The sequence below is a fragment of the Calypte anna genome, chromosome 4A (assembly GCF_003957555.1).
Source record: "Calypte anna isolate BGI_N300 chromosome 4A, bCalAnn1_v1.p, whole genome shotgun sequence".
Taxonomy (NCBI): Eukaryota; Metazoa; Chordata; class Aves; order Apodiformes; family Trochilidae; genus Calypte; species Calypte anna.
In genome coordinates, this window is record NC_044248.1 from 4,555,785 (window position 1) to 4,577,188 (window position 21,404).

The 21,404-nt window shown below is 39.9% G+C and overlaps 1 protein-coding gene across 5 annotated transcripts in view; it reads right to left on the reverse strand.

The window, feature by feature from the left end:
* Positions 1-21,404, reverse strand: part of SLC2A9 (solute carrier family 2 member 9) — an 89,754-nt gene that overhangs the window by 27,776 nt on the left and 40,574 nt on the right. For all 5 annotated transcript variants that reach the window (XM_030449685.1, XM_008496129.2, XM_030449683.1 and 2 more), the window contains 3 exons: positions 14,534-14,644; positions 4,558-4,659; positions 2,810-2,885 (listed from right to left, as the gene is read on the reverse strand). In XM_030449685.1, coding sequence (XP_030305545.1) covers positions 2,810-2,885; positions 4,558-4,659; positions 14,534-14,644 — 289 coding nt within the window. The remainder of the gene's footprint in view (positions 1-2,809; positions 2,886-4,557; positions 4,660-14,533; positions 14,645-21,404) is intronic.

Genomic DNA, 21,404 nt, shown 5'->3' on the forward strand with positions numbered 1-21,404 from the left:
ATCAGATGTTCTAACAAAGAGAGAAAATATTGTATTTTTTAAAGCAATTTTATACTCCAGAAAGTTGTAGCAGTATTTTTATTAGCTAAATTCTTCATCTCATAGAATCATAGAATCATAGAATTAGCCGGGTTGGAAGGGACCTCAGAGATCATCTAGTCCAACCCTTGACCCACCGGAGCAGTTGCTAGACCATGGCACTGAGTGCCACATCCAGTCTTTTTTTAAATGTCTCCAGGGACGGAGAATCTACCACCTCACCGGGCAGTCCATTCCATAGCCTAATCACCCTCTCCAGAAAGAAATTCTTTCTAATATCTAACCTAAACCTCCCCTGGCACAACTTAAGACTGTGTCCTCTTGTCTTGTTGAAGGTCATCTGTGAAAAGAGTCCAGTTCCCACCTCGCTACAGCCTCCTTTCAGGGAGTTGTAGACAGCAATGAGGTCTCCCCTGAGCCTCCTCTTCTCCAGGCTGAACAGCCCCAGCTCTCTCAGCCTCTCCTCATAGGGCCTGTGTTCAAGTCCCTTCACCAGCCTGGTTGCCCTCCTTTGGACCTGTTCCAGGACCTCTACATCCTTCTTAAACTGAGGGGCCCAGAACTGAACACAGGACTCAAGCTGTGGCCTTACCAGCGCTGAGTACAGGGGAAGAATCACCTCCCTGGACCTGCTGGTGACGCTGTTTCTGATACATGCCAGGATGCCATTGGCCTTCTTGGCCACCTGGGCACACTGCTGGCTCATGTTCAGCTTCCTGTCAATGCAGACTCCCAGGTCCCTTTCTGCCTGGCTGCTCTCCAGCCACTCTGTGCCCAGCCTGGAGCTCCCCATGGGGTTGTTGTGGCCAAAGTGCAGGACCCGGCACTTGGCCTTGTTGAACCTCATCCCGTTGGAATCGGCCCAGCTCTCTAGTCTGTCCAGGTCCCTCTGCAGAGCCCTCCTGCCTTCGAGTTGGTCCACACTTCCTCCCAGCTTGGTGTCATCTGCGAATTTGCTGATGATGGACTCAATCCCTTCGTCTCAGTCGTCAATAAAGATATTAAACAGAACTGGGCCCAATACTGATCCCTGGGGGATCTCATTTACTAGTCTCAGATGGGACAAATCTTACAAGAACCAATAGCCCAATGAACACAAACTGGATTGATCCTAGATGAAGATCTGCATCTGCCAAACCATTACAAACCAAATCATTTGAAGAATGCTGAAATGCTCTAAAAAACCTCAGGAAGAATTAGATCAGATATTGAGTGCTACCAACACCATGACAACAGTACCCAGGTAACCAATACAAACAAATGATGCTCCCAACTTCTACAAAGGGCTAAAACCATTAATAACCTGCAACTTAACAGTAAAGAATATGCATTAATTTTCTTGGGGGGAAAAGACCTTTTACTGACCAAAAAGGTGGGAAAGTTATTATTAAATTTCAGTCATGCCTCATTTTAAGCTACCAGAGTGCCACAAAAAAATACTAGATACTGAAGTGTGACATTTTCCTGCTAAAGTGTGCCATAAAATATCACTGAGAATAAGGCTGTAAGAAAGAGCCACTCAGTCCAGAAAACAATGGGGTGATAAAGAAGAAGTCTACAAGACCACAAGAAACTTGAAGAGGGAGGAAGGGGATCAGTTTTTCTACTTCTTCTGGGACTTCAAGGGCATCACACGAAGAACAACAAAGGCTGTATTTATCAGGTGGTAGACATGTCATTTTCTTTGCCAAAGGACAAAGAATTTTGCAGTTTCAGATGGAGAATATAATCCTTGGAAGATCAGAGAATCTTAGAAACTATGTCTCTAAGACCTTAAGCTATGTACTGGTTTTGGAAAAGTGTCTCTTTGTCCTTTATCCTCTAGACACTAAGAGCCACTTTCTCTTGCTAAAACTCTAACAGTAGTAGGAAATGAAAGATAAGGTTAATTTTCAGCAGTGATTTTCCCATTAAATAAATTATATTAATTTGATACTCCATTGGCATTCCAAACTTCCCTGATTAAAAAATTAGTTCCTGTTTTGACATCTTGGTGAATCGAATCTGGATTAAATTTCTCTTTATCTATCTGCAAGTAATTTTGTTAACATTTCTTTATTTCATACTGGCAGGATCCAATTCTGATCAAGCACATGAAGGCTACAGCAACACTTTGGAGAAATACTACACTCAGGCAAGTATTTGCACGTTATACCAAGCTATTAAAATGTGATTTCCAAAGATATAATGCAATTAGACTCAAAAGGATAAACTGGCTTGCAAGGGACCTGGGTGAAACAGGACAAGTTTCTCCTGGACTTGTCCACCTGAGTTTTGAACAGCTCTAAGGATGGAAAATTTATGACTTCTTTGAGCAATGTCTTCCAACCACTCTTCAGTGTAAAATTTGTTCTCTTCTATCCAGTCAGAATTGCCCTTAATGAGATCATTGCTCTTGTTCTCTCATTCTACATTTCTTGGACAGGTCTGGTTTTATTCCTATTTTTTTTTCCATTTTTTTATACCTTAAGCATATTCTTTGTTGAAGAAAATGAAACTTAAAACATTCACCTTCCAGCTTGAAAGTTTTTTATAGGTTTACAAAATCATAGTGATCCTACAATAACAGCCAACGTTTGAATTTATTCCTGATTGCAGTTTAGGCATTCGTTCTCAATAAGTTTTCTCTCTCTCCTTTTGTGTTGCTATCACCTTTTATTGTCTTGAAGACCTTGTGGTCTTCAGGTAAGGCTAAAGTGAAGTCTTCAACAACCAGTTTGCTAACATGGTGCTTGGATGTCCAAAGAAATGTGAAAAAATAGAGACATACCTGGTCCAATGCAGAATGATGCAATAATTGCAAGGATGCAAAATATACTGAGATAAGGCAGCCAGTCCACGGATTTCTGGGGAGGATAAAAAGACATTTAAGTCTATTGTACATATCACCAATATGAAATATTAATCAAGTAAAATATAAATAAAAAATTATTATAGATAATAATTGTGCTTTTGACAATTCTGTCTCTGTTTCAGAATTTAATTTAGTATTTAGAAAATCACAGTATTTCTATAGCACTTAGATGGTTTGTATTAAACACCAGACAAGCTCTTGCACCACCCAGGTCACAAGTCTGAAAGTTTAGAGCTTGCTGTGCTAAAGTTCAGCTTTTCCAGCCAACCTGGAAAAGAGCTTTTCCTTCCACTGATCAGACTGGTGCCTCCATCCTCCTCAGGTGTTTCAGTTGTGTTTTAAAAAAAAACAACTTTGATGCCTCACAGAGCCTCAAATGTCACCAATAGTTAAAAGTTGGGCTGAAGTCTAGACCTGACAGGCTGCTTTTTGGTAGGACAGCTGTTCTGAACTTTAAAAAGCACAGTTAAGGGATTTTTGGACATAATTTGGTTTTCCAGAGGAGCAGGGCCATGTGTGCAAACATGAGGTAGGGGGGAAAAAGAGAACAAACTCCAAATGGTTCTTTAAGGGAATAATAAATGGAATTGTATTTCCTTCATTAGGCAATCTTTTTTCCTACCTCAAAGTAGATTCTGCTTTATTCAGACCTCTATATAATAACATGACAAGCAATTTCCATAGAGTTTTCAGGATCTAAATCATATATAGGAATGCTTGATAAAAATACTAACAGATGGGAAATAAACAGGGGTTCCCATTCCTTTCTCTCTCTCTCTCATCAGTTTTTGGGTTGTTTTTTGGGTTTTTTTTCCATCAGCAAAATGTGAAAAAAAAATTTATTAGGATTTTACTATTTTTGCAAAGTTACTTATTGAAAGTGAAATAAATATCAAGAAATAGGAATCAACAATAGCTGAAGAACAACTGGATGAAAGGCCACCCCAAACCATGCCATTGCAGCCTGCCACTTTCACTTCCCAAAATCCCTCAGGAACAGAAAAAACCTGCATCCTTATGATGGAAGCTAAACAAGGAAGAATAACTTAAGGTCAGTATTTAACAATCTTCCTCTGTTTGGAATACCTGGGGAACTGACAGCTAGGAACACCAATGAACTTAAGTGCAGTTGTTGTTCTGCAAAAGCTGTATATTTTCAATTTAAATTAAGATATTTTCAATTAAAATTAATATATTTTCAATTAAAATATCAGGAATGCAACTTGAAAGCACCAGCAAACATGACAATTTTTCAATGGAAAGAAACTTTTCATGGAAAAAACCATGCAAGCCTAAGAGTAAGAACGACATAGAAAGTACAAAAAAGAAATTTCAAAAGGACTGCAGTAAAAACAAAGACAAAACCACTGAATGAGAGTAAACTATTTACTCAGCTAAAGGTATAACTGTTTTTATAATAATTCATCATGCATGAATCTTTGAGCAAAGAGGCTAAATCTGACAATCTGTGGCTCTTTAATGCCAAAGCTGCTATGGCTGGCCATAGGACATCGAAACCAAGAGATTCACCAAGAAACAAGAGACCTTCACATCCTGAGGTCACACTGATTAAAAGGACTGGCAAGGCAAAAAGGTATCAAGCCTGGCCTATTTTTAAAATAGGTAAAAGAGATATTATAAGTATGTAGTGACTGTAGTTTTACCTGTAAAGTCAGAGAGATGGTAAGGACTGCGAAGAAGACAGTCATCAACCCAAAGCCTCCAATGAGGAGAGGTCTGCGTCCCAGCCGCTCAATAACTAAGCCCTGGAAAACAAAAAAAATGGCATTTCACTTTCTTGATGAAGAAGTTAGACCCTGTTCTACCTTCTCCTAGTAAATATGAAGACCAATAAGCAAAGCATGAGTGTTGGCTTTGTGCTGTGGATCACCTGTGATGGAATTGTGGACACAATTGTGTTTTTACATCATTCAACCTTCTTGGAAAAATCAAGGTAGCATGGGATCCTTATTTACAACCACTAAAAAAAAGAAGAAAGGAAAAGGATAAGCAGTTAAATCCCATACTTGTTGTAGCTTTATGCCTGGATTCCCTGCTCCAGAACAAGTGTGACCACATTAAAACGAAAAACGTCTAAGTGGTGCATTCAGCTTTAATGGCATTAACCTGGTAGGTATCAAAGTTACTCCTTCATTAAATGTATTCCATAAGAGATTGTTGAAATGTGTAACCTACCTCTTTCAGCACCAGTTCCAACCCAACGAAACACATCTGCTATGGTATAGATTCTCCATCAGTGGCTGATGGATCAGAATACTACACTTGGCCAAGCTCATGGAAAGCCAAGTGGTCAAAACCATGCCCCCTCCCTGCATGTAAATTATAAAGCTGTGGCCTCTTTTGGCTGTGGCCTTTTTTTGGAAAAAGATGGGTGTGCAGGTTTCCTGGTCAGGAGGAGATGCAGAAGCATTCCAGGACCCATGAGCAAATCAAAGCTGTTTCACTGTGAGCCAGTTCACACCTGAAAAACCTCTCAGAAGGAACAACCACCTTTCATCAAGGCCAAAAAAAATTTTTTTTTGGACTGTTGAAGGGCACAAATGCTTCAACAACAACCAGTCTGTAAAGCTGGTTAGGTTTATAGCATTTCTAACTAAAATTTAACCCTCAATTTGATTGACTTTTGAGGATTTCTTAAAGGAAACCTACAACACCACATCACTGCTTCTAATTTCTCTGCTGAACTCTTTATTCCTCTTTTCTTCATGGAGGAAAAAGCAAACAACCCTCAAACAAACTAAAATTCCAGCAACTACTTGAAAAGAAAGGTCTAACGTCTTCTATAGCATTAAGTTTCTCAGGAGAAAAAAATGCTGGTTTTGAGGTTATAAGCAGACAACAACTTCATTTTTAGTTATGATCAAACAAATCTGAAACTTATTAACTTGCAAACCCCACTAAGATGCTTATGACTCATAAGAAGTGAAAGATGATTCACTTATTTTCAAGTATTTATAGTTTTGAAGGCTCCACTGCCATGTGCTGCTGTTACCTCCTGAAGACCTGTAAGAAGTCAAAATATATTAAATGGTTGAGTAATTTATTTCATGAGAAATTCACTATATGCTCAATAGAGTTAAAAAAAAAAAAAAAGAAAAAGGATCTTACATCTGTTTTCTGTGATAGCACACTGAGTTAATCTGCCAAATTGTGTGGGTTGATGCTTGTTTATGTGTGATGATAAACATGCATTTGTAGAAGCCTATACCCAATCACTGTCATTACCACAGCTTAAATTCCTGAAAATGTGTAAAAAAAACATTACGACCAAAAAAATCTCTCAACAATGGTGATAAAAAGGCAGCAGATATGCAAACTAAGTTCCCAGCTCACACAAGTTACTTTTATTCTGTCAGGAAACATTTGTGAATAGAGTTAAAAAAGCAAATGTCAATCTTTTCACTTGAGTCAGCTGCAGATCCCAGGGCTGACACAAGGATTGCAAAGCACATTAAAAAAAGATCCTTGGATAAAATGAATATGTAAACCAGTTCTACAGCCCAGTGACCTCCCATTCCCTACTTATTTCCTGCCCCTAAATTATACAAAGGAAACACTATTAAATTTTCTTGACATCTCAGCTCTGTACAGAGGTTTGGTCTGTATGAGAACATCAAGAGTAGCCACATTTGGGTTTTTTTCTCATGTATTTTGGATCTAGGTCTGAGTAAGACTGTGTGTCTAGATTCAGACTTAATGTGACAAGCTAACTTTGTGTGCTATTTCCATTTTAAACAGCAGGATTAAAATGGATAATCACATTTATGTCACTGTCAGGTCTTTTTCTGACACGATTGGTAGTATCTTGCATCCAGAAAAAGGAGAGAAAAAGAAGATTGGGGGCTATAAATTGTTTTGAGGTTAATTTGTTTTCTTTTAAATTGATATTTTTATGTAGATCCATTTTCCTACTGTATGAACATGCAGTTGTAAAACAAACAAATGGCTTATTTAAGCACCCAAACTGGAATTTACAGAACTAGCACAGAGTTTGACCCCATAAGCACAAACCTTAAAAAAATCTGTGCCTACCCTGCCTCTCACATCAGTTTGTTTGTCCCTCTCTTAATGCCATGATCAGGATAAGACCCTACACAAGTTCTGTGGGTACCAGGCTAGAGATTTCTATCAGCAAAGGGAGGAATAAATTGGTAAATTTCTAAGCCCATTCTGGACTACTTTGCAGTAGAGCTCATTTAAAATATTTTGTTGCTAATGAGAGGCTCCACACTCAGTGCCTGCTGGACCAGCATCACCAAGACATAGTCCATCCTATCCATAATCCATGCAGGGATTTGCTCTACCTGGCTGCTTTCGCCCTTGGGGCAGCACAAAAAACCCCCACAGCTTTATTCCTATTGTGACCCTTCAGTAACCTGTAGAGATTTCTGAAATAAAATTCCTTATGATTTATTAATTATTAAATTTATTAATTATTAAAAGCACAAAGTTTTGTCTCGTGTCAGGTTCATGCTATAAAAGCAAGACCAGATCTTGACCTTCACCTACAGCAGATTATCATGGCTGGTGTTTTATTTTCTAATGATGGTGTTTTAATGACCAGATGCAGATCATGAAAAGAGTGGGGAAAATTATTCACATACCTTTTACATATATATATATAAATAATATGTATGTATGTATTCAAAAGCAGAAGATAAGTCTGTAAAACTTTCAGTTCCTGCTTTAGGATTTCTACAGGACAAATACAATCTCTAACCCACTACACCTTGGGTGGTGTAAAAGAAACCTTCCTAAGGAGCATTTTACCTTCACAAGGACATTTTTTTTTCTCCCAGAAGGCACTACAGCATCACTACAAAATCTTTTTCTACCCAAAAGCTTTATAAAATGATGAAGAAGAAATAATGTCTTTATGACATCTGGATTAATAAGTTACCATGTATTAACACAGCCACTAACAAATTTATACTGGGAAGCTGCTTGGTCAATATCTCTTTTCAACTGCTGATTTTTTTCTGATAACATTTTGCCCACTGATATAAAATTTTCCACTCAGAAACTGTCTCCATAAAGATCTCACACATTTACATTTGAGAGCTGAACTGAGAATGAATTTGTGACAAGGGACCAACCAGTGACCCCCTGCAGTTAAAAGAATTCAGTACCTTATATTCTAAATGAATCACTTTTTTTTTTTTTTTTGGACTCCACTTATTAGACACCCTCAGCAGTGCTTTCATAGGACTGAGTGAAGCACATTTAAATAATCTACATAATTCATGCAGTTGGAATTTTACATGGGCAAAACAAATCAGTGTGGAAGGCAATTTGGGAAGCCAACTGTTCTCTCATGTAAGGAACTATTTAGGGCTTCTTCAAATCATAAATGATGAGTTGTATAAATATTTCTCTTGGATAAAATGAATGGTCTTCTGTGCCAGGTAGCTTTTCCCTTCGAATCCATAAGATGTAGCACGTTGACTGAAGACTATTTTTTTTTTCAAGTCACAATTTATCAGTGAAAAAAAGAGGTTTTCCTAATGATGATGAATGAAAATCTCAGACATGTGAGCTGAAGATAATATCTGAGAGTGGTGGATCTGGCAGACAGGTCATCTTCTGCTACACAGGGAGAAGGAGGAGAGGGTTTTGCTTCTTTCACCCCAAAAACCAATGAATTAGGATGAATTATTGACTGGCCAAAGAGCCTGGCAGCAGCTGGAGGAGGCGAAGGTGCTAGGAGCAGTCAAAACAGATTTGCTCAGTGCAAATCACTGTCAGGGAGGAGGCTGAGCTGATAGAAAATTAAAAACATGATAGATTTTGACTTCAGGAAGCTTTCTGACAGCTCCATATGACATTTTGTATTTTTGCATATGATTGTTTCCTTCCCAAAGTTGTTCCCTTCCTTCCTGAATTTCATTTTACCAGTTATAGACCACACATCTAATTTCTTCTGATCTTCCCTAGTTCTTGCAAATACCTTTTAGTTTCTCCCTTTGGGGCATTTGAATGACACAGCTGAGATTATAGAAGTCTCTTTGCTACCTCTCCCATATAATTAATGGATATTTTTATTATTAGCTGACCCAGGAGACAAGGGACTTGAAATTCCTTTGTATGACAAGGAAAGTTTGATAGCTGCTCTCTAAGAATAGTTTTGCAGTTAGTTGAGAATCCTCACTGTTATCATTTCATCCAGCCCACACCTGCTGTATTTTATATTCTCTAGTCTCAACATGATGGACTTTTTGACACAATATGGATAAAAACCTATGAAATTCACTGCTTTAGGAAGCCATGGGTTCTAAACCCATACAAAACCTGAAAAGTAACCAGATAAATTTAAAGAAAAAAACTCTATCCAGGCTATTAAAGGCCAAGATCATAGAATCATAGAATGTCAGATTGGGGGGGACCTCAAGGATCCCCTGCTCCAACCCTTCTGATATTATTGTTTATCTGAGATCTCTCAGCACCCCATGAGCTGAGACTTAAAACTTCCCAAAGTGGGGGAATCCCCCCCTTCCCCAGGGAGATCATTCCAAGGTCTGACTGTCCTCAAAGTGAATTTTTTTCCTTTTAAGATGTCAGCTTCTAATTCTGATACTCCTTGAGGAACAACCTGTCAGGTGGAATGGAATGGAAAAGGAAAATTGCATCTTTGCCCCTGTTTTGCCCTCTGCTCACAACCTATTGGGGTTTATAGGTAGCTGAAGGCTGATTCTGACCTGGTGTGACCAACATGAGATGGGGCTGCATTAAAGATCTCACTAAAGAAGATATTACAGCAAAACTTCCTAAGAGATCTTGAGATTATTTGCCACCCCCTTTTTTCCATGCAGACATCTTGCATCATCATTTGAATACCACAGGGGAAATCAATGTCTTAGGGATGAGAAGAGCTACTTAAGTGTCAGGACCACCTGTGTTTTAAGATGTGCCTTGCCCTAAGCATTGAATCCTTGGTTGTTTAAAGATCTATTAACACAAAAAACCCCACAGACCAATTCTGAGAGCCCTTTCTCATGACATCCCAAGGCAGAACAACAGCATCTCACCAAGGAACTTGGTTTCTTGGCTTCTGTGTGATACTACAAATGTTTTCCTATATTTTTTATGGTCTACTATTGAATTATATTTGACTTTTCCCAGGCTCTGCACAGCTTGTCTCTGTCACAGGCTTTGGGAAGCACATTAGTAACACCTTGAGGCTTCACCTTATGGGAAACACTTAAGGCACAATCATCTCAATACAGTCGTAGCCTTTCTGTAAACTTTATATAAAGACCAAATGTGGTGCCACAGATGGCAAAATGCAGGATGTGGGATGGCTAATTTGAATAAAATTCCTTTTTTTTCTCTCCTAGTTTCATGGAGGAAGCTTTTCACACATTTACTTCTGCCTCCCTTCCCAGTCAGCCTGTTGCTTTGTCAGACACTGGCAAATTGTTCTTTTTGTCCACCAGGAGGAAGACAACAACTCAATTAAATTAACCTCAGTTACTGGAAGTTACAAAAAAAAGCCACAGTGGCCAATTTTACTGAAGAATAACTAAGTTCATGGAGTCCCCTCAGTGAAGAATTTAAAGCATACACTTCAATAAACAGATATTTGTCAAGGAATGATTTAGGTCTATTCCATCCTGCTTGAATGCAGGGCATGAGGTTAGATAAATTACTCCTGTGACATATCTATGAGTCAAAAAAGTTCTGCTTTTTCTTTCTAGAAGATGTCAAGCTTCTTCAGGAGCAAACTGAGGTGAAAGACACTCTCATCATAAAGCAGCTTGGGTAGCCAGTCCTAAAAACTGAATCTGGGTTCTGTATGATGGGTGGAGAGTTAGCAGAAAGCCATTACAGAATGTTTGTTGCCCCCAAACCAAAGCCAGGGCACTAAGTATGCAGTGCACACAGGTATTTAATGAACTAAATGACAAAGTAATGGTGCAAACAGGAGCTGAAGTCAAATTCTATGAATGAAAGGAAAATGATGATGTGTGCATTTATTTTTCCATGTCTTGTTCATGAGGCTTTTGCTCAAGAGGGAGAGGGATGGAGCTGTAGGCAAAGCATGCTCCTAGCAGGCAGAAAGTGATCTGAGGCAATAAAAAGCAAGGAATAGGATGGGATTTTGTTGGCTTTTCCTTGAGGACCACAACAAGGTTCTTACTATTGTGCTGCTGCTCCCAGGAGACATGTTAAAGGGAGACTTTCATATTTTTCCAGTTCAAATGATATTTTATCTCCAAAATATTATTTTGCTTCTCTGTGAATGCAGCTATTTCAGTCATTTCTTTTAGCATTCATGTCGGGCCCATCAATGGGACAACCCCAAGGATTCTTATTGAGGCTCAGTCTCATCACCACCCAACATATGAATAATGATTGGAGATGGAACAGGATTTCATTGTAGACTTTCCTAACAGCTGTTTTATTTACAAGAAAAAAAATTATCTATTTCTAAACCTGAGAAAAGTATTTGTTGAAATCCTGGAGTTTATTGCTAGTAAAAGCTGGGTTCTGCTAGCAAGCAGAATATATAAAAATATAGCTGGAAAAATTAAGTTGTCCCCTCGCTTTCTCCTGCTTCTTCCCTTCTGTCTTCTGAGTGGTGCTTAAGACAAACACACCTGACTTAATGCTGTCAAATACATTTAAAACAAATTGGGAAAAAAAAAAAAGAGGTTGGGAGTGGGAGGAAATCCTTCATCCTTAGCTCTAAATGTAGAAAAAAAATCATAGAATCATAGAATTGGCTGGGTTGGAAGGGACCTCAGAGATCATCAAGTCCAACCCTTGATCCACTCCCGCTGCAGTTCCCAGCCCATGGCACTCAGTGCCACATCCAGGCTCTTTTGAAATATCTCCAGACATGGAGAATCCACTACTTCCCTGGGCAGCCCATTCCAATGCCTGATCACTCTCTCTGTAAAGAAATTCTTTCTAATATCTAACCTAAATTTCCCCTGGCACAATTTAAGACCCTGCCCTCTTGTCTTGCTGAGAGTTGCCTGGGAAAAGAGCCCAACCCCCCCCTGGCTCCAACCTCCTTTCAGGGAGTTGGAGAGAGTGATGAGGTCTCCCCTGAGCCTCCTCTTCTCCAGACTGAACACCCCCAGCTCCCTCAGCCTCTCCTCATAGGGTCTGTGCTTGAGTCCCTTCACCAGCCTGGTTGCCCTCCTTTGGACCTGCTCCAGGACCTCGATATCCTTCCTGAACTGGGGGGAGGCTGCAAAAACTCCAATTGAAAAAGCAAGTTCATGTTTTTGTTCCTTTAAACAGCAGCAATAGAGATTAATAAAATAAAATAAAGGCTACAAAGCAGCATTTCTCTTGAACTGAAAAATTAAATTTGAAGGGGGTGGAGATATCAATCCATGAGCATTTCCAGGGGCACAGGAAGTAGCTTCAAATAAAAAGGTATTAAAAACACCCTCTTTGGGCACAAAAAAAGTTACCAGAGATACCAGAAACCAAAGCAGACACATCCACCTCATTATGGATGAACAGTGTTCTCTGAATAAGCCCCACAAGCTGATAGCACAGAATGAGCTGAAAAGATGACAGACCCTATTTATAGAATGGTTTTAATATCATGGAGCCATCTCTGTGTGTAAAATTTTCATCTGGTTCCACAAAAAAAAAAAAAAAAAAAAGTAAAAAAAAAAATGTATTCTTCACTTAAGTAACTGGAAGAATTGTTATTTTTACACATATCTTAAAACAAAGTAGCACTTCTGCAAACATAAGGAGGAAATTGTAAGAGGTAAGGATTTCCATACTTCAGTATTTCCACCTCTACTAAAAATAATACACACTTAATTAAAGAAAAGCAAAAAAGCAATATAGTGGTTTACCCAAAAATAGATTTGTGGAAATTTACAGAGATTAGAAAAAGTCCTTTGTGACCTCTGTGAGTCTTTATGTCCTAAACTATAAGAAAATGTACTTGATAGCTGGATTTAGTTGAACATCTTATAGGTCATAAGCAGTTGCTCTGCCCCTGGAAAGGATTTTTTTTGCCCAAACCATTCTTTTGACATTTAGAAATGGTTGTCTGGTGTGTCCAGTACTGTGCAAATAGAGTTGGTAGATAAAATCTGAAGGTAAGGAAAAAGTCTAACAATGCAAGAGAAGAATATTTACTTCTTTGCAACCTCCCATTGCAGAGGCTTCTTCCCTTGTTTCTTCTTTATTGCAATGCAAACAGAAACAGATTTCCTGTATCAATTTGTATTTCTGGTTCAGTTTGCTCACTTAGTGCATATTTTTTTCCTGGTCAACTTTTTCATTTTGAAATAGGAAAGAAGAAATTAATGTGCATGGATATTTTTTTTCTCTTCACATCTTCTATGGTGGGCACATAGCAAAGATACACGACCTGCTTAGGGACTTGCCCATCCTTTAAAGGATCCCTGCTTGCCCTCGCTGAAGGAGACAGCACAATTTAACACCATATGGGACAACCTTGCCCTAGTGGACTAACTTTATAAGTTATCACTTTGTCCTGGTTTGGGCCAGGATAAAGGTGATTTTGTCTTGTACTTTTACTTTTAGCTAAGTCTCTTGTAAGTAGTTGCACTTGCTGAAATGAACAGCAAGTTTCTCAGACAGTGTGTGCTTCTAGGACTGATAACACTTGATGTTTAGAGTTACTGCTAGAGACTGGTGTGCAGAGCCAAGGACACTGCTCAGCTCTGAGGAAAACTTTTACCCTCCAGAAGGATAAAGAGGTCCCACCTGCAGCCTCCTTTGGGGAGGAACAGACAAGATAGATGCCAGAACTGACCAAACAGAGGATTCCATCCCATACACCTCATACTCAGGATAAATTTGAGGCATCACGAGGGCCAAGCCAGATTTCCTGCTTCCAGTTTCCAGCTGCCTGCCCTTCCTGCCTTTCCTGCTTCCCTTCCTTCACCCGACATCCTGGAAGGATTCCATCCCTTCCTCTGCCTGTGCTCCTGATCCATCCCAGCCTATATCTGTGTGTTCCTGCCTCCAGCTCCCAACTGCTGCTGACTCCAGGATTCCAGCCTGGACTTTCCCAGGGCTGCCCTGCAGCCTCGGGGGTGACGTGAGAGTTATTGGGGAAAAGGGGGGAGGAATGTGGTATCCATTTTCCTGTATATTTGTATATATTTAGTAATTTCTCCTATTTATCATTACTGTTTCATTAAAGTTGTGTAGTTTAGTTTCCAACCCATCAGTCTCTCTCCCTTATTCTCTCTCCTTTCTTTATCAGGGAGGAGGGAGAGATTAACAGAGAGTGTCTGTCACTCAGTTTAATTGCCAGGCCAGTGTTAAACCCTGACACACTTAAAATACTTCAGGCCTTGCTGTTCCTGCCTTCTTCCTCTTTACTCACAGAGCACCTCAACCTTCAATGCTCCTTTTATGCAAAATTAGAGAGCATCCTCTTAAACAAAAAATCTCAAGCTGCAAAACTGGTTTTAGGATTAAACCTAGAAATAAGAATTTCAATTGCTTCAGCACCCATGACAATTAATCCTCGATACACTGTTCTGTCTATCTTTTAACCTGTGGAAATAAAACCAGTAAACTGGAAAAGGAAATAAACCCGGTAACATGTATCAGCATGTTAATAATAAATCAGCAAGCACCTTAATGGATTTTTATCATCACACTTACAGAAAAAACAGCAGCCAAAGTCTCAACAGCACCAGTGCTCAGAGTAACATAGGGAATTGTCTCATGATTGATCCCAGCTCCACTGAAGATGTTGTTTGTGTAGTACCAGATCTGTATCAAAGAGAAGAAAATGAGTTATCAATCATTACTGCTTGAACTAAAACATATCAGTATTCAGTCCAAGCATCTGCTCTGCCAGAGACCAGGCTTGTTAAAATATTGAGTACTTCAAAAAAAAAACCTACTAAAAGCTAAAAACTCCTTCCTGTCTGGAGAGGACAACAAATGGAGGAAAGGTACAAATTTCAAGTGAATTAATCCCAACACTGCTAAACTGCTTGCAGAGAATTACAAGTAGCTTTAAATCCATTTACCTTAATTCATTTTAGGAGTAAATCAGAGAAACTCACTTTAAGCCTGAGCAAGAGGATACACAAACAGGGGTCACACTCCATACAAAGCAGGTCTGGGTGGCTCTGGGGAATAATTCAATGGCACAAAACAACAGAGGAGAAAACAGGAAAGAAATCCTGGGAGAGATTGCAGGAACTGTTCTTTTTTTGGACAGAAGGTGTGTGGATTGCAGTCAGGCAATCACCTCCATCTCTCTTCATCATCATCAAAAAGAAAAGATATTTTTGGAGTGTGAGCTGTTTGGTGAAACATAAACATCTGGTTTTAGGATTAAATGAATTATAGGCAAGAAGGAGCTGTCACTGATAGACAGAAGCCCAGGGAGCAAAGGCTTTCCAGCCTAGAGAAGCTTTTGTATTTGTCCAGGAAATCTGTCTCACCACCATAACCAGCGGTGAGAATATTCAGACAGAGAATATATACTTTATAATAACAAATTTGGGAAGTATCAGAGCTCCATTCACATCCCAGAGTGTGAAAACCTCATTGTATTTATGTTGAACTCAAGGTGACAACAAAGAACTAGCCAAAGATTTTGGCACCCAAATAAATGCATGCACCAAGGACAGATTTCCTTGGAGAGAGAAAAGAGGATTGATTTCCTGGTGAAAATGAAAAGACAATTGAAACAACTGATTATCAGAAGATTACCAGAAGAAAATAAAACACAGCTGTTTGCCTGTGACAACAAAACTGAAAACCAAAGATAATTAATGGCACTAAATATAAAAGTAGCAGGGATGTTTTGTGTCCATGCCACAAGGCCAAGCAGGGTGAGCAGTGCTGAAGAAAAGGGTTTTTTTTATGAATTAAAGTGTTTTGATCACATGAGGAAAACCCTGCTGCCTGCCAGCATATTATGCTACATCTGTTCCTCAAGCTACTATGTCAGGAGCTTTGTAAAATTAAAAAAAAAAACCCAAGAGATTTCAAATTCCCAACTAGCTCTTGAGCAAAGCTGCCTGCCCCAGTCTATGGGAAAAAATCCAGCTCATCCCAGATAAAACAAAAGTAAAATAAAATATCAAAAAGCAAAACCTTACAGATAAAGAAAAACCAACATCTGACTTTTGTGCCTAGTGCTGGCACCTAAAGTCTCACCAGAATAAACACAGTGACAATAAGTGATGGCAGAAAATTCCTCTGTGTGAAGAAATCTGCCTTCACCTCTCACACCCTGTTGCTAATTCTGCATTTTACTGCCCTGATACAAAGCACAAACTGAAGCAAAACCAGCTCCTGCTTCCCTCTGAAATTTTTCTGACAACTGATAATTTTTTTCAACCCAGCACTCTGACAACCTATCACCTCCCATATCCCTAAACCACTGATTATAAGGAAAACAAGGTAGCACAAAACAGTGATAAAAGTATTTTTTTTCCTCTCCATACCAGAAGCTCCAAGATTGGAAAAAAATTCATGCAGTGGAAGTTAGAAACCATGTAATTTAGGCATTCCAGTCTTGATAACAGCATGGAAGGTAGAGCTAAAAATGATGCTGATAATACAAAATGATGCAAACCTTGAAAGAGAACCAGAAGAAAGAAGGCAAGGAATCACTTAAGCAGACAACTCCCAGATGCAATTTACCAAAATTGCCCTCAGTTTAAGAAGGATGTAGAGGTCCTGGAGCAGGTCCAAAGGAGGGCAACCAGGCTGGTGAAGGGACTCGAGCACAGGCCCTATGAGGAGAGGCTGAGAGAGCTGGGGCTGTTCAGCCTGAAGAAGAGGAGGCTCAGGGGAGACCTCATTGCTGTCTACAACTACCTGAAAGGAGGCTGTAGCGAGGTGGGAACTGGACTCTTTTCACAGACGACCTTCAACAAGACAAGAGGACACAGTCTTAAGTTGTGCCAGGGGAGGTTTAGGTTAGATATTAGAAAGAATTTCTTCACGGAGAGGGTGATCAGGCTATGGAATGGACTGCCCGGTGAGGTGGTAGATTCTCCGTCCCTGGAGACATTTAAAAAAAGACTGGATGTGGCACTCAGTGCCATGGTCTAGCAACTGCTCCGGTGGGTCAAGGGTTGGACTAGATGATCTCTGAGGTCCCTTCTAACCCGGCTAATTCTATGATTCTATGATTCTATGAAAATGTAACAACTAGAATGTAATGGTTTGACAGAATGGTTTTAGAGAAGAGCATGACTGGCCATGGACAAGAATGGTAGTAACACAGCTGGATTGAAAAACTGGAAGAGGTTGAGGTTCCTTGAGTTATTTGTCACTGCAGCAGCACAGAAATAAATCAGGGTAAAGATGAACAAGATGGACACATTTGAAATCAATAAAAGCCAATGTTTTGTTTTTTTTCAGCCTGTGCATCATTAAACAGGGAAATATATTCCCCTAGGGTGTCAGTGAGACAAACTTACTATGATAACCCTACTGAAGTTAATCTTCTAACATGGGGTTTTTTAGCTAATTTTTTTTTGTGCTAAAAGTTCTGGAACAAAAGAGCTATGGAAAATAGAACAGAAGGTCCCAAAGCCCAAACCTGCTGGGACATTGTCCTGGTTTGGGCCAGGATAAAGGTGGTTTTCTGTTTCTGTACTTTTGCTTTTAGCTAAGTCCCTTGTAAGTAGTTGCATTTGCTGAAATTAACAGCAAGTTTCTCATGCAGTGTGTGTGTTTTTAGGACTGATAACACTTGATGTTTATAGTTACTGCTAGAGACTGGTGTGCAGAGCCAAGGACACAGAGGCCCCACCTGAACCCTCCTTTAGGGAGGAACGGACAAGATAGATGCCAGAATTGACCAAACAGAGTATTCCATCCCATATACGTCACACTGAGTATAAATTTGAGGCATCACGTGGGCCGAGCCAGATCTTTTCCAGATCTTTTCCTGCTTCCCTTCCTTCACCCGGCATCCTGGAAGGATCCTGTCTGTTCATCTGCCTGTGGTCCTGATCCGTGCCAGCCCATATCTGTGTGTTCCTGCCTCCAGTTCCCGACTGCTGCCGACTCCAGGAGTCCAGCCTGGACTTTCCCAGGGCTGCCCTACAGCCTCGGTGGTGATGTGAGAGTTATTGGGGGAAAGGAGGGAGGAATGTGGTTTCCATTTTCCTGTATATTTGTATATATTTAGTAATTTTTCCCTATTTATCACTACTGTTTCATTAAAGTTGTGTAGTTTAGTTTCCAACCCATAAGTCTCTCTCCCTTATTCTCTCTCCTTTCTCTATCAAGGAGAGAGAGATTAATAGAGAGCGTCTGTTATTCGGTTTAATTGCCGGGCCAGTGTTAAACCGTGACAGACATCTGCCTCCCAACTTTCAGTGTGGGTTTCTGTGGCTTTCCAGGATGACACAGAACTTCCTCACTTTGTTCAGTTAAATATCTGCCATGGGGAACAGCTGTACCTGGAACAGCCTGAATTCTGTGAGTTTGGAAGCATTTCAGCATCCTTGCCTGGAGGTTACAGGTATCCACATGAAAGTTTTCTTTGCTAATCATAAAATTTTCCTCCTACAAGCTCTTGGCTTCAAGTGGCACAGGGGATCCATTACCAGTGATGCTGCCAAATGTTATCACATCAGGATCCCTCTAGCATTGAGTTTTACAGTCCTTATGTTTCTCATGTACATACATTTCCTCCTAAGAAATTTATCTCTTCAACAGGAAAAGGAAAAAAAAAAAAAAGAAAAAAAATAGAAAAGATGGGCAACAACCCAGACAGATCTTGTATTCCATATTGGATGCATCCTGTATCCTCATCCCTTCCTACACTTCCTACATCCCTACCTATATTACATTGAGTTTTACAGTCCTTATGTTTCTCATGTACATACATTTCCTTCTAATAAATTTATCTCCTCAACAGGAAAAAAAAAAAAAAGAAAAAAAAAATAGAAAAGATGGGCAACAATCCAGACATATCTTGTGTTCCAGACTGGATGCATCCTGTATCCTCATCCCTTCCTACACTCTCTGAGGGGTCTTCCCTAGAGGAATCATGAAGCACACACTCTGGTAGGACTTTTGCATCCTTGAAACAAACATCACTGCCTGGACCTCATCTCCAGCAGGAGTTTTTGTGATTTGAAATCCAATCCCTGCCTTATGGACTGACCCCACAGAAGCCTAAAGATCCCTTTTGGGGATTTATTGCAATGTATTTCTTGATATGAAAAAGGATAAAGTACCCCAGTGAGAACTTCACCCTAGTTTTAGGTCTTCTTTAGGACTGAGATATAATGGTGGAAGATAAATAGATTTATTATGGATTACATGCATCATAAATACATTTTATTGGATGAAAAGTATCTAATACGGATTTATTTCCTTATGTCAACTTGGGTCAGACTGTCTGCTCCTTCATTATAATTGGATAAATTAACATGATGACATTTATTTCAGTTCCATGTGAAAATCAAAAAATTTACTGTCTTTAAGCAAAAATGAATTTTTCTTGTAAAGTAGAGTAAAGCTTAAAAGGAAGCAAGTGTTTTCAGATAGCAGCAGGATAGTTGCAGAAGTTGGGAATTTCTCCTGAGAGTGACCTGAGACTCTTGCCTAGAAGAAGCCCAACTTTCCCAGTTATCCTGCCCAGATGGCAGCTGTGGAAAAGACCAAACTGACTAACAGGGCATTACAGACAAAGCAAATGATGGGAGCTGGGATTTCCTGGATGAACAATTAAAAAAATCAATTTCAGAATGCAAAATTTGAGTGAATATTTAGTAATTAATTTAGTAATTAAAATTTAGTAATTAAAAAGAAGTTAAGGCTTAAAACCAGCCAATTGATACACAGGTTTCCTGACAAAAATAGCTTTTCTGAGGTGTATTTTGAGGAAGAGACACTAAAACAACTCAGTTTTGGACCAGACATGTCTCATTGTTCTGCCATGCCCCCACCCAAGCTATGAGTGTGTAGCATTATTCAGAACACCAGACAATTTCTGTCATCTATTAAATCTCTTCAAAAGAAAAAAAGAACTTCTCTTTCCCCTGAAAATTTAGCTATGGCATTTATTATATTTTTTTTCAGCAGTCTACTCAACAATCTACTTCTTACAAATGCCATTTGATTTCATTTACACATCGATAAATCTTAGAAAGCCTGGATGACAAGATAATTCCATTTCTTAAAAATTATCCACAGTGTGGGACAAAATAGCCTGTCATTAGCACTGAAATCCTGCAATTAGGAGAAAACACCACCTATGCAAACATTTTTATTCTTCACTCCACTGCATGAAAGAATCTTCAAGCTCCCTCTTAGTATTTTGCTAAAAACTTCTAAGTGCCAAATTTCTAATTGCATTAATCTTTCAAATGGTTTTTGGACAAATTTACTTAGTATTTAGGAACTTTAAAGCTATAGGGATACCTGAGATAAGCCTGAACAAGTTGTTTTAGGTATCACAAGTGTTTATGCTGATTAGCCCTTGGGAAAAAAAAATAGTTGAAATATCATAGAATCATAGAATAGAATCATAGAATTAGCTGGGTTGGAAGGGACCTCAGAGATCATCAAGTCCAACCCTTGATCCACTCCCGCTGCAGTTCCCAGCCCATGGCACTCAGTGCCACATCCAGGCTCTTTGGAAAGATCTCCAGACACGGAGAATCCACTACTTCCCTGGGCAGCCCATTCCAATGCCTGATCACCCTCTCCAGAAAGAAATTCTTTCTCATCTCCAACCTAAACCTCCCCTGGCACAACTTGAGACCCTGCCCTCTTGTCTTGCTGAGAGTTGCCTGGGAAAAGAGCCCAACCCCCCCCTGGCTCCAACCTCCTTTCAGGGAGTTGGAGAGAGTGATGAGGTCTCCCCTGAGCCTCCTCTTCTCCAGCCTCAACACCCCCAGCTCCCTCAGCCTCTCCTCATAGGGTCTGTGCTTGAGTCCCTTCACCAGCCTGGTTGCCCTCCTTTGGACCTGCTCCAGAACCTCGATATTCTTCCTAAACTAAGGGGCCCAGAACTGGACACAGGACTCAAGCTGTGGCCTCACCAGGGCTGAGCACAGGGGCAGAGTCCCTTCCCTGGACCTGCTGGCCACGCTGTTCCTGCACAAAACCACACTGAGACCTCCTTTCAGCAACATTACTGTTGCCTTTCTTACACACACAGAAGCAATCAACACCTTTAAACTGTGATAAAAACCCCTTTTTGCTTTGAGGGGCTTCATGAGAACATTTGTGTTGTGCAACACAAAGCATCTAACCCAGATGCCATGAGCTTCAGCAAGGGGAGTTCTGGCTGGATATAAAGAAAAGAGGGTTTTTTTGGCAGTCTAAGTGGTGAAAACACCTGGCATAGGTTGACTAGGGAGGTTGTGGAGTTTTCAGCATTGGAGATACTTAAAACTCAACTCCACAAAGCCCTCAGTAACCTGAGACAACCCTGAAGCCAGTCCTGATTCTTTGGGCAGGGGTGACCTCCAAAGATTCCTTCCAATGTGTCCTGTGACCTCCTAGCTGATGCAATAGGCTCAAACAGATGGAAAAG